Source organism: Sinocyclocheilus anshuiensis, unplaced genomic scaffold (genome assembly GCF_001515605.1).
Source record: "Sinocyclocheilus anshuiensis isolate Anshui unplaced genomic scaffold, SAMN03320099.WGS_v1.1 scaffold612, whole genome shotgun sequence".
Taxonomy (NCBI): Eukaryota; Metazoa; Chordata; class Actinopteri; order Cypriniformes; family Cyprinidae; genus Sinocyclocheilus; species Sinocyclocheilus anshuiensis.
The window spans coordinates 399,154-412,279 of NW_015554098.1; the positions used below are offsets into that span (position 1 = coordinate 399,154).

At 35.7% G+C, this 13,126-nt stretch overlaps 2 protein-coding genes across 5 annotated transcripts in view; both read right to left on the reverse strand.

Annotated features, from left to right (window-relative positions):
- The window catches only part of pecam1b (platelet and endothelial cell adhesion molecule 1b), a 16,931-nt gene extending 10,902 nt beyond the window's left edge, over window positions 1-6,029 (reverse strand). For 2 of the 4 annotated variants that reach the window (XM_016461825.1, XM_016461826.1), the window contains exons 1-11: window positions 5,906-6,029; window positions 5,750-5,767; window positions 4,156-4,449; window positions 3,804-4,082; window positions 3,440-3,709; window positions 2,769-3,038; window positions 2,385-2,666; window positions 1,556-1,834; window positions 767-868; window positions 655-685; window positions 337-413 (exon numbers count right to left, since the gene is read on the reverse strand). In XM_016461825.1, the coding sequence (XP_016317311.1) occupies window positions 337-413; window positions 655-685; window positions 767-868; window positions 1,556-1,834; window positions 2,385-2,666; window positions 2,769-3,038; window positions 3,440-3,709; window positions 3,804-4,082; window positions 4,156-4,449; window positions 5,750-5,767; window positions 5,906-5,975 (1,972 nt within the window). In that variant the 5' untranslated portion in view covers window positions 5,976-6,029. Of the gene's footprint in view, window positions 1-336; window positions 414-654; window positions 869-1,555; window positions 1,835-2,384; window positions 2,667-2,768; window positions 3,039-3,439; window positions 3,710-3,803; window positions 4,083-4,155; window positions 4,450-5,749; window positions 5,768-5,905 lie in introns of those variants that run through there. The other 2 variants (XM_016461827.1, XM_016461828.1) reach the window with 2 other exon arrangements.
- A 1,969-nt stretch (window positions 6,030-7,998) lies between these two features.
- LOC107669526 (regulatory-associated protein of mTOR-like) overlaps window positions 7,999-13,126 on the reverse strand; it is a 183,514-nt gene continuing 178,386 nt past the window's right edge. The window contains exons 27-30 of the mRNA XM_016461796.1: window positions 11,562-11,648; window positions 10,832-10,948; window positions 10,098-10,227; window positions 7,999-9,310 (exon numbers count right to left, since the gene is read on the reverse strand). Of these exons, the coding sequence (XP_016317282.1) occupies window positions 9,242-9,310; window positions 10,098-10,227; window positions 10,832-10,948; window positions 11,562-11,648 (403 nt within the window). The 3' untranslated portion in view covers window positions 7,999-9,241. The remainder of the gene's footprint in view (window positions 9,311-10,097; window positions 10,228-10,831; window positions 10,949-11,561; window positions 11,649-13,126) is intronic.

Below are 13,126 nucleotides of genomic sequence, written 5' to 3' on the forward strand. Positions count from 1 at the left end.
TTAATGCTGTTCAGTTGCTTTGACACAATCTGTATTGTTAAAAGCGCTATATAAATAAAGGTGACTTGACTTGACTTGGTCAACTTTCAGGACTTGCATGAAAATCTAATGATTTTTTGGGGTTATATTTATGCAGCAATATAGACAATTCTAAAGGGTTCACAAACTTTCAAGCAGCACCATATATATATAGTCAGGATTGGTCAGTCTTGCAAGAGTTTGGGTCTGAACAGGTCATATAAATGACCACAACATGAACTGGTGAACTAGAGTGAAAGAATGAATGGAGTGGATGATGACTGTGGATGAACAAAAATAAAAATATAAAGAGACTACCTGTGTGGTCGCTATAATGGGTGTCATGGGTAAGACTCAGGGTTAAAGAGTCATCTGATTTAGGGCTTGCAGGCTTTCTGAGGAATGGTGAGAGAAAAAAAATCAAATGTATTTATTAAATATTCTCCACTACCTAAATTTCCTGGTTTTCTATGAATATTATTCCTTTTAAAACAGATTTGTCTGTTTGGGACCACATGACTTGTAAAGGCATGGTCAGATGAGTGTAGCGACTATTTAATAACACAAAACCACCTCATCTTGTCTCTCTAATGCCTTCAACTCTAGACCAACTTAAACATAAGCCAGTCGACTCACATTGATAGTTCGGCAGCCATCTCTCTTTTACCTGTGACAGAAAGAAAAGTTGAAAAGGAAATTTGGTTCACAGGTCAGACAGGTGATGCAGGGGGGCTGTAGGACTCTCTACCTCGCTTGGCCTTGTAGCGCATAACGATGAAAAGGACCAGCAGGGCCACTAAAAGCATGCAGAACGCAGCAATCAAAGCCTTTTTCCACTTTGCCAGGCTCACTATAGAGTGGACACATACAGAGAGAATGAGTAGATGACAAACAACATGGACTTTCTTTTTTTACCTTACAGATTTTAGATGTTAGATAAAATGTTGCATATTTGGTCACCAAAAAGTAAAAATCGCTTTTGAAATATTTATGATTTTCTTTCTTCCATGGAACACAGGAGGGGTTTTGAACTGCAGAATGTCCTTGCTGCTTTTTTCCAATATAATGAAACTGAAAGGTGACCACGGCTGTCAAACAATACTTTCATTGAATAACAATTTAAAGGTCAATGTGTTCCTCACATAAACATACTGCATGGCTTCAAAAAATAACCATGACACATACTTTAGGTAAAGGTGGTTAAACAGCAGAGTGGCAGTGTCACTTTACAGGTAAGAAAAAAAGGCACATAGAGCATGTTATTCTATATGCACAGGCTCAAGAACAAAGTAAACTAAGTAAAAGATTCAAGATGGGTGTGATTTAACTTTTCACTGTCTGCAAAAAGTTTGAAATGAAGGTTTTTGAACGTCTTAAAGAGTGAACAAATGTAATGCAATCTCTCATAAAAACAGCACATGCAATAATCATAAAAGTTCAGAAAAAGACACTTTTTAAAATTAATTTATGTATTAAGTTTAAATGTTGTTTCATAAAATTGACTATAGATTTGATGCTAAAGAAAAATAAAGCTCACCTTCGACTGTGACTGTGTCACTCTTTATCAAAGCATCTGCCTGGTTATTTGCCTCACAATAATAATTTCCACTGTGCTGTCTCTTTACTGCACTCAGATCATATGAGGATGAATTACTTTGAACTGTGGTGCTGTAGATTTCTATGCCACTGCCTCCATAAAAACTAAAACTGACAGGTGGAGAGCCTTTTGGAATGTTACATATCAGGGTAACATCACTGCCCTCTTCAATGTTTCCTGGAACTGGAATGACTGTCAGTAAGGGCTTCCCTACTGGAACTAAAAACAAGAGAACAGTAAACTCAATGAAGTAAACAGATTTTACGAAATGACATAACATTAAAAATCAGTGGTTCTCAACCAGGGGGCCAGGACTAACTAATAAACTGTTGTAAACATATAAAAATAGTCTAAACCTAATCGGGGGGCTCTGAGTCAAAAAGGTTGAGAACCACAGCATTTATATCATATAAATGAAATGACATTATAGTATAATCCACTGGACCCAAACTTTTTTTCTAAAATCCTATTTCAAACAATTGAAATATTTAACATTGAAAAGTAATACTATATTACATATAAATAACACAATCAGTTACATTTGAATATGCACATGCAGAACTCAACAAAAAGTTTTATATATTTCTGCAGAATTGGAATACCCATCATTTATAAAGCTTTCTTTAATCATTGGCTAATAATGATTTTAGATTCAAAATGTAAACAAATCAACTCTAAAATACTCAATAAATTCACAGATTCTATCTGTCCCTGGTCATTTGTACACTACTGACTTTTTAGACCTCAGATATCTTTATGATGACCTCACCTATTACAGTCACATGTAGCCTTTCACTCATCTTGCTTGAGACTTGGCCATTATTCTCTGCTTCACACATATAACTGCTGATGTCCGAAGGAGTTGATATCATGGCTAAGAAACGAGCCTTCTCATGAAGGTCAGACACCTCAGTCCTGTTCAGGGTAATGTTGTTTCTCTTTAGTGAGTAGATAATTGGCAGACTTCCATTGTCAGAGTGGCAGTGAATCCAAAATGACTCATTCATGATAACAGGACCATCAACTGAGATCTCAGGCTTTGAAACGAGAACTTAAGAGAAACAACGGTTAATTAACAAAAAAGTGTTGTGTCTTTTATATTGATCATATTTTTTGTTTTCCTAGACAAAGTGGATGAGAAGGCACTGCCAACCTTTTGCTTCAAACAGCACCCTCTCGCTCCTTTTGATAATCCTTTTGGCTTCAGCAACACATATATATTTCCCATTGGACGCTTTGCCTGCAGTGCCACTGTATATGATACCATTTATTACAGGTGTTTTGTCTTGGAATATTGAGTATCTTATATCATCCTTTCGAATCCTCTCCGAGGCAAAGCTGCTGATTTGACAGCTGATGGTGAAGTGTTCTCCCTCAAAAACCTCAGTTGGGTGAATACTCAGGAAGGGCATGGAGAAAAGCTCTGAGGCAAAAATATACAAACAGTTATCAAAGCATAATTTATTTAAAAGTGTTTGGGTAGACAAGACCAGACTGTGCTTAATGCTCACTGCCTTTCAGTATGAAAGCAAAAAAAGGTCTAAAATACATCTTCTAAGGTATGACCGCAGCAAAGGATTTTCACACAAAAAAGTTTCAGCATCTGAAGACTTGTAATATAACATAAAATTCACATTGACCAATTTCTATAGCTGTTTTATTATGCTATTTTTGTCCTTTCTGCATACTGATGGCCCATGGTCATGGTATGCTTCTAAAAAAAATCTACTAAAAATATCATAAACAAAAAGTTAATCTTATTTTAAGGTGAAATTTCACAAAGAATACATTAGGAAATATTGATAAGCATTCATTGTCTCTCACCTTTTACAGTGATGTTCATAGCAGAGGTTTTAGAAACACCACCAAGCCTTGAGATGCACTCATATTCTCCAGAGTCATTAGCCTTAGCAGACATTTTGTAATCTGTCTGTGTCATGTTCAAACTGAGCATGGTATGTCCATGGATGAGATTGATTTTGAGATCAGAATTTCTTTGGTAAGTTGTATCAACACTGCAGCTGAAGGTTATGAGATCTCCTTCAATGACATATGTTGATGGATTGACTTTAATATTGGGATTGATCTCCAGCTCTGAATTGGAAAGGAATGTGGACATGTTTACACTTCCTGGATGAACAAATACATTTATTATACAGTATACTATGAAAAAAATATATTGACGTACCTTGAATGTCAAGACTGATCACATTACTGTCATTAGAGCGTTCTATTGTGCTATGCAATTTAATAGAATAGTAGCAAAATATATTCACAGTTCCTTTAGTAAGGGCTAGCTGCCGCTCAACTCGGTGACTGACTGTGCTCTCCGCGTAGAGTTCCTCAAATCCATCACTAAAGATAAATGTCAAAGAACCTATTTCTCCCTCTGCTGTACAGACAGCAGTAACATCATCTCCCTCTCTCAGTTTCAGTTTATCCACTGTTAGGACTGGTGTCTGAAGACCTGCAGAAACATCAGCAGATATTAGAATTCTGAGAGCAATTCTTCAACACATTGAACTGATGTGTTCCTCTACCTTTCACTGTCAGGTCTTTGACACTGCTCTCCTTCTTTTGCTCCTCAATGACAACAGCACATTTATATTTCCCAGAGTGGGCCATTCTGGCATCTGGTATAGAGTAGAGGTGGTCCGTAGAACTGGTCTGGTCAGTATTTAATGGCTGAAAATCTTTGTAGAAGTTGTATTTATAGTTGGGGTGAGACCCCAGCCTGTGGCTCACTTCTGCCTGACATATCAATGACACATTTGTACCTCTTTCAACTTCATTTCTCGGATGGATAATGAGTTGCACACTTTTTATGACAGACTCTGTGGAGAAATAAAAGCAATTTTACCACTTAGATGGTGGTGGGTGTTTCAAGGAATGAGATTCTGCATCACAGAAATTAATTCCACTCAAACTGCTACTGGTTACAGTTTACACTGCAGAAGACTGATTCAACTAAACTGTGGTGGTGTAAAATGTACTCAGATTTACTTCAATTAACTACTGAAGCCCTGAACGATCTTATGAGCATACTGATCTTAGCCCCTTAGTGGTTAATTTAGCATTGCATTTGATATTCTTACAACAGTCCTATTAGCCTTATTATCTGCCCCCCTTATTGGTGCCCTATGGTGTACATAAACATTGGGGTGGATAGGAAAATAGTTAAACATATTTAGAAGCTTCCATCTCTGGGGATGAGAGTTATTTTAGAAACTTCTGTCTGCACCCATTCACACGCACAAATGGCAGAAACCAACACAATTTCATAATTTTGCAATAATATGTATGTAATACTTATGTATGTAAGTTTCAATGAGGTTGCAGTTTCAATGTCACATTAACAATGAAACTACATAAAATATTTGGGTAGTTCACAAATGGACATGTAGAGTCAACATATAGATTAAATTTATAGACGTAACTTTTCTTTTCTAGTTCATTGTAATGGTCCAGCAGTGTGACAAATTAATGCATTTTTATGGTAATATTCCATATAAGCAAGCAAGTAAAGTAGTAGGTAAGTATGTAAAGTTCCAACTAATTAGTATTAGTGATGAAAATCTTTATTTGTAATAAACAGACCACACCGTGGGACTGAATAAATGAACAGTTCCAAAAAGCTGTCAAAGTTAATAATTGGTTAATAATAAAGTTAATAATATGAGCTAAAACTTATTACAGTACACATAGCTCTACCAGTTATAATGATATGCAGATTATCAGATTTTGATTCAAGCTTATAATGTTTGGCTATCGAATTCTAAGAGCATCATGCCGAAAGCGAATGACGAATTACATCACACGGCTTACTTAAGTCCTCATGTCTCTACCACTTCCCACTACTTTCCAGAACCAGGGCATGTGACAATACACATAAACATGTTTTCAAAAACAAACAGTACAAAGTCACAACATTTTTAGTCCAAATTATAAGGATTTCTATTATTAATAAATGTGAGGTCAAACTGTTCCAAATCCCTATTACGATTGAATTTAACAAACCAAAATCAACCACTTCACACATAAAATTGTACAGATTCCACTGATAAATGACAATGATTATGACATTTTGAAACTGAATAACTTAATACAAGGCTGAGAATTGAGTGATATACAGACCTGCGCAGGCTTCCTCTGCTGATGGTGTTATATTTCGTCAAAGACAGTTAGACCAAAAAAAAAAAAAAGACAAAAATCAAGACAAGTTTATATCCAAACCAACCTTAACATCCACTTGAACCAGTATTGAGCGACTAGAAATAAAAGTGTCCTTACAGGTGAAGAGGAAGAGGAGGAGGTGGCACAAGGTGCCCATCTTTAGAGAGGGCTGAATCTTCACCCACATGGCTGAGCACTTCTAACTAGTGTGTATGTATGTTTTGCTGTAGGACAAAGTGAAGTGAAGATCGAGGGAGGAGTTGTGTATGAAGGGCTTTACCTCTGCCTAGTTATCACTTCACACAGCCTCTGTTCTGTTAATTTCACAGGAAGTGAGTGTTGCTTCCTGGGGAAATGAGGCCTAGAGTTGGAATGTTCACTCTGGCTGGATTTGCGTCTCTCTGACGAAGCAGGAGGATGGTTCAGTGGACAGGAGGTGGAGGTGAACCTGTGTCATTACTCTTCAGGTAAAAGCCTTCTATTTCCAGTTGTAAACCAGCAGAGAACAACAGAGAAATGCTTAAAAAAAACCCTAAACTAAACTAAAGCCCTAAACTAAACTGCTCACTGATTACTACTTCTGTAACAGTGATTCTATGTCTTTGAAAACAAGCAGAAGCCAAGTTCTCACATGGACGTGCATTTTTCCTGAAAACAAATGTTTTTCAAGAATGCAAGAATATATATAGTAATAATAGCACTTAGCATAAAAAAAACATGACATGTTGACCTAAGACAACATTAGGAGGACCTGGGAAAAATTATGACAGAAACAAACGGACAAATAAACAAAGTGACAAATACTGCAAATTGTACATTTACATATCTGGTTTATTTGAATGCTTGCTATTCGTTTTTTAAACCATGGTGAAAAAGCAGTCTACAGCCACAGAAAAACACCTGATTGTTTCAATTCATTTAACTAATTTATCTTTTTCTTTAAAATGTTAAAACCCAAAAGAGGATTAGTAGAGCAGTGATTTCCAATCTGATGAAGGCAGAGTACATCCCCCACTCCCTGACAAGGAGCTGAAAATTTAATCTTATACTGGCACAATTCATGAACAAATCCACTGGTAAGTGCTAAACCAAATTCTCCTTTAGATGAAAACAAATGTCCAAAGGGGGCAGAAAATCTAAAAAGAGACTGAGAGTCCTAAGGAAAGGTGACGGACAAATAAAGGTGCTTTCTCTTTCCCTTCAGTGATTAATGCAACAACAGCAAGAGAATGGCAGCCATACCAAGAAATGCAAGCCAAAAATACAAACAAAGACAGTAAATGAAGAGATTAAAAGATGAAAAAAATTTTTTTTAAACTTATCTGGTTAAAAATAAAATACAGATATTACATAAACCATTAACAACATAACATTAACATTATCAGTGACACATCAGAAAAGCAGGGCACTAAAGTTGATGGAAAACTAAACACAATGACGTTTTACCTTCATCATCTCATAATACAGAACAGTAGACTCAGGACTAGAGTCAATTCAACTAATCCCGGAGGTGAGCTTCAAAACATATTCTAATCCATTTTTCTTCCATTCATCTATTTGATTTTATGCCATGAATTATAAGTGTAATTTGATTGTGACATGATTGTCCCAGAGGTAACTGTCTATGAGCTGGGTACATATTTCTCAATATTTGATCCAGGCCTGTTTCCATCAGTCACCTCATAATAAAAGTTTCCATTTGCTTGCAGACATTTTTACTAGGATGTGAAAGGAAAAAGCAAACAAGCAAGCAAGCAAGCAAACAAACAAACAAAACACTCTGATCAGAGCTTGTACAAAAATACATTTCCACCTTGATCCTCAACCCTCCGAGATTTATTAATTGGCTACTCAATCCATCAGCACCTTAAAATTCCTTACAAATCTCACTTCAACACTACTGATAAATTGTATTCACATTATGTACTCCAAATAATGCTCAACAATTAATATTTAAAAAACAAAACAAAGCAAGGCTCCACCTGATTTTGCTGCTGTACAGAGGAAGTTCACCCAAAAATGAAAACAGAATTATTCACTTACATATTCACAATTATATTCTGCTAAACCTGTGTGACTTGGCGATTACTGTCAATTTGAATTTAATGGAAAAGTAATTAAAAAAATCATCTGATAAATATCTCCTTTGTGTTCCAAAAAAAAAAACCATCATGCAGGTTTGCAATGACATGCAGGCACATAAATGATAAAATGTTCATATTTGGGTGAACTACCCCTTCAGGCTTTTAGTAAACACTTTCATTTTCATTCTTGAGTAAACAAATCAAAATTGTGCACAGTTGTGGGACACAGATGAAACCTCTGTAAAACACAAAATGTGATGATGATGAAGATGGTGACCACTAGCTCAAGAGAACAAAAGCTTTGGCGCTGCTAAAGTAGGTAATGTGGCATTTCCAGCATGGAGAACAGATATTTCTTTTAACTAACTAAAATAGAGGCTCTGGCACAATTTTAGTGGGCTATGTGTGTAAAGAGAGAAAAACTATTACATATGACTCTTGAATGCAAAACAAGAAGTAAAGAAAAAAAAACAACCTTGTAAAACTTGGTTATTGTACTGCCCAGGCAAAAATAGATGGCAAACTCACTCTCTCTTATCTTTACATTTCTGTCGTGAAATCTATACAAATCTTTATCCTGATAATGTGAGCTTATCTTTAAGAACCTTGTGTTTCTCCCAGGCTCCACAGTTCTTAGTGTGGATGCAAATGAACAGCAGGCCCTGTTATCCGTGTCCAGTGCTTTGAGATCAGAGTTCTATGTGATGTTGAGGTATAAAACTATAATAAATTGCTGTGTTTTGATGCAGAGAGGGTTTGGCATAGTGTGTGTGTGAACATGTTAAGCATGCATGTGTGAGGGAGGTTGTGATTGGTGAGTAAGAACACCACATCTGTTGGCTATTTCTTCACACGAATTGCATGCCTGCACACTTAAAAACTATGGATCTACAGCAAGATTGACAGAGTTTTTCAGAAGAGCACATCTCACTGTACTTCAGCAGAGATATGACGAGGCACGGGGCTTCATAGAGAACCCACTGAACAATAGGCCTTCCGCAGTCAGCCTTGAACACAGAGCATAGGGAAGTTCGTCATTTCCTAGTCTCTTGTCTTCAACCTCTCTGACTCTGCAGGAGGTTATCAGTTCCAAGAAAAAGTTGGCTAGCATTGGCCAAACCATAAAGATTTGTTTTTAGATCTTTATATACAATTTAAATAGTACTCACTCCTCTGCACAGCCTAGTCTATAATCAATAAATCCATAATGAGAATTATGTTGAGAATAATAATAATAATGGTTTTAATATAGTCATCATGTGTGGATTCAGCAGCCTTCTTTAGACATTCATTGTGGTTGTTGCATATTTACAGGAAGTCATTTACATCCAAGGGGGGCAGCAGGGGTCAAAGGTGAGCGGTCATGATATTATCTGAGTCTCTTCTCTGCTGAGTAGATTGACATGTAGTAGTCATTACTGCCCACGGCAAGATGAGGCTGATAAAGTAAAATAAAGAAATATAGTTTTTACATTTTCTAATACAAATGTTATAAAAGGTGTACAAAGTAATTTTAGTAAAGTTTTGTTGGCCAATACCACAGTGGCCTTACTGACATCTGTTAATGTGGATGTATGTAAAAGCAAAAATTGTTTACATTGGTTCCATTGTATAGATATAATAAAGGGAGGCATTACTGAGTTAAGGTAGTATTTGGCTGGTCTTCCACCATTCCTTTAGCCATAGGTTTTGGAATCAAAATTTCAACATGTCAACTGGGAGAAAAAGTGTCCTTTTTATAAGTAGTCTCTGGAGGTCCAATTTATTCTAGTGATTTGGTTAGTTCGGATGGGTCATGTAATTCTAATGGTTCTAAAATAATTCAGATTAATTGTAGCTTCTAAGCTTCTAATGTTCTGTGACATTTTTTTAGTATTAGCAAAATATTTACTTACATGCTGCTATTCATCACTACCATCAAGTTATAAATTCAAATATGTTTAATTATTGTAAATTTATTTGTTCAAGTTTTATGCCGTTATGCAAATTTTTGTTTTAGCATCATACTGCTAAAATAGTAAGTTATATCATTCGATATATTAAAAAATATTGCCCCTTACAGTAGCTTCAATGTGGATAGCTACTTTTGTTAATAACTTGACTGTAGTTTAACTACTTTAATTTATGCGTAACTTGTAGCTTGACAACTTGCAGTTTCAAATGAGCTTTCCCAACACTGCAGCTCATAGTAATAAAGTCTGTCTTCATTGAGAAATCTGTCTTACCCAGTAAGGGTGGAAGGCCAGGCAGCTGATGGCTCCAATTCTCTGCCCCATGAAACCATCATAGTATTTAATGTTGCTGATCACATCCCCATTGGAGTTATACACAGCTATAAACTGATTCATAGAGCCACTGGAGAGAGAAAGTGAGAGAACGAGAGAAAAATGGTTTAAAAAGAGGCATGAGTTACAAGCATATCAGGACTAGGGTGACCACCTTGTTATTGCTCTGCCACAAGTGAGCAGATGTGATTCTACGGGGACAATGCGGGACATGTGGGAGAGCAATAACTTATTATTATTAGACTATGTAAACATGTTATTTGTGACTGACTCTGTAAACTGGCACTCAATTTGCTCAGGTACAAGTGATAGCACGTGGCCTATTCAGTTTACCAAATATAATAAACTGAATATAATTATTGTAGAATTGAAATATATATATATATTTTTGAAGCTGCTTTGAAATGATATGCATTATGAAAAGCGTTATGCGTTGTGCAAGTGCACCTTAAACTCAACCAGAATGTGTCTTGAGAAGTGTGTATCTCTACTTTATAATGTGTGCCAGTTCAGTGAAAGTTCAGTGAAGTACATGTGGACCTTAATGCCAGGTGTATAGAGGGTCATGGATGCAAGGAAACATTTGTCTTCTGTGTTTTTTTCTAAACAGCAACATTTTGCACAATAGAACTAATTGTATAAATTATGTATAAAGGTGCAGGTGCATCTCTCACCAAGCGAACAAGTTTGCCTGTGGATGGATGTCCAGAGCTGTCAGTCCTTTCACTGTCTGCAAGATGTTAATTGATTCTGGTGTCCGTGGGTCAAAGAACCGCACATCTCCATTAACACTACAAGAGAGGAGAACTAACTTGTGAGCTAAATACAAGAAGGGCATGAGGTATATTCTTTAAATGAAATAAGATTTCTTTAAACACAAGATATCTATTTACATATAATAAACGCTTTGTGGTTATTGATTTGTATTTATGTACCTAGGCAGGCATCAAGTAATGTTATTAAACAATATATTGAGAATGATATTTGTGTATTTTGCATAGCTTTATATGTTTTTGATTTATTTTTATTTCTTATTTTTGTTTCTATGTTTTTCTCCTTGGTTGATATGTTATTGTTTTGGTATTATTATCACGATAATATTGTACGGTCATGTGACCTTTGATCACCGGGAGGTAGGCCTATAAAGATTGGGATATCAGTGTTGTTCATTTGTCTGATGAAGAGCCTGCGTGCTCGAAACGTCACATATGCTATGCGACAGTTTAAAAAAAAAAACTAATTTTTTTGATACTTTTGGAGCTTTGGTGTTGCCGACTTTACATTAAAAAAATACATTTCCACTTGTTTCTTAGTCGAGCACCCAGTTGAGCTCGATGTGCGTGCCTTTGCCTGCTCTTCATTAAATGAAATAAGAGAAATTATGTCAGAGAGAAAAGCACTTACCTGACACTGATAATGTGTCCCTCAGGCTCCTTCTGCAGACGTGCCTTCACCACCCAAGCACCGTGTTCCCTATAAGTCATCACACGACTGTAGAAAGAGATAGTTGATTAGTATAAGCAGTTACAGTCCCCAAAATTTAGGCAGCATTGTTAAACACTGACCACTAGAGGGAGCTGCAGGAACGCACTGCACCAGAACACAGAATAACAACGATCTCTCTAGTAACAGCATAGTGGATAAATAACTAATTATTTAGAAGGGTGTTTCTTCCACTACTGCCATTGTTGGCACTGTGGACTTTCAAAAGATCACTTAAAAGTCTGGGTTGATAAGAGTTATTTATTGATTGATTGGTTGGTTGGTTGGTTGATTGATTGATTGATGGAAGAAATTAATTATTTTATTCAGCATGGATGCATTAAAGGGACAGTCCACCCCCCCAAAATAAATAATAATACATTTAAAAAAATCGTTTACTCCATTCTCAAATCTTTTATTGTCATTCCAAACATATATGCATTTCTTTTTTACATTTTGAAGAATGTTGATAACCACACAGTTTCAGTTCCTGTCAAGTTATTTATTTTTGTTCATACATGTAAATACAGTAAACAGGAACTAAAAGTGGTTCCTATTCCAACATTCTTCAAAACATCATCTTTTGTCATCCACAGATGAAAGAAAATCATACAGGTCATACTGGAATGACACGTGGGTAAGTAATTAATGACAGAATTTTCAAATAAATGCTGATCTTTTAAGCTTTCTGCTCATCAAATAATCCTTAAAAATCTATAATGTTTTCACAAAAACATTAAGCAACACAAATGTTTTTGACATTGATAATAATAAGAAATGTTTCTTGAGGAGCACATCGGCATATTAAAATGACTTCTGAAGAATCATGCGATCAGCTTTGGCATTACAGGAATAAATTACATTTTAAAATCTTAAAATAAAAAATATTACTATTTTTAAAGAAATAAATGCAGCCTTGATGAAGAGATATTTCAAAAACGTTTAAACATCTTACTGACCCAAAAGTGTTGAATGGTAGTTTAAATAAATTCCTTCAGAAGAAACTTTTCACACTCTATTTAATTTGTCTACTAACAATGTTCAACAGAGTATTTAAAAGAATCACAGGGGAATTTGTTGGAATTTTGACTTTTCATTTCCATCATAGTATAATTTACATAGCATCTTAAATTTCATATTGTCTTTAAATACATTTTGGGATGGAAATAACTTTTCAATGTATCCTAATTGCATACAATTACAGTATGACTGGAAATAATGCATAACAAATGTATTGTTCACAACTGATATTTACTTTGATTTCTCTTCATTTTCTTCAAACATCATGATATATTTTAAGCATGCTCTTTACTAACTTTGGTAACCAAGAACACCAGATTCTGAGGGGTTGGGGGAGAAATAGTGGCAAAATGGTGGAAATGATATATATATATATATACGTATATGCTCTTTACTAACCAAGAACACCAGATTCTGAGGGGTTGGGGGAGAAATAGTGGCAAAATGGTGGAAATGGTGGAAATGAT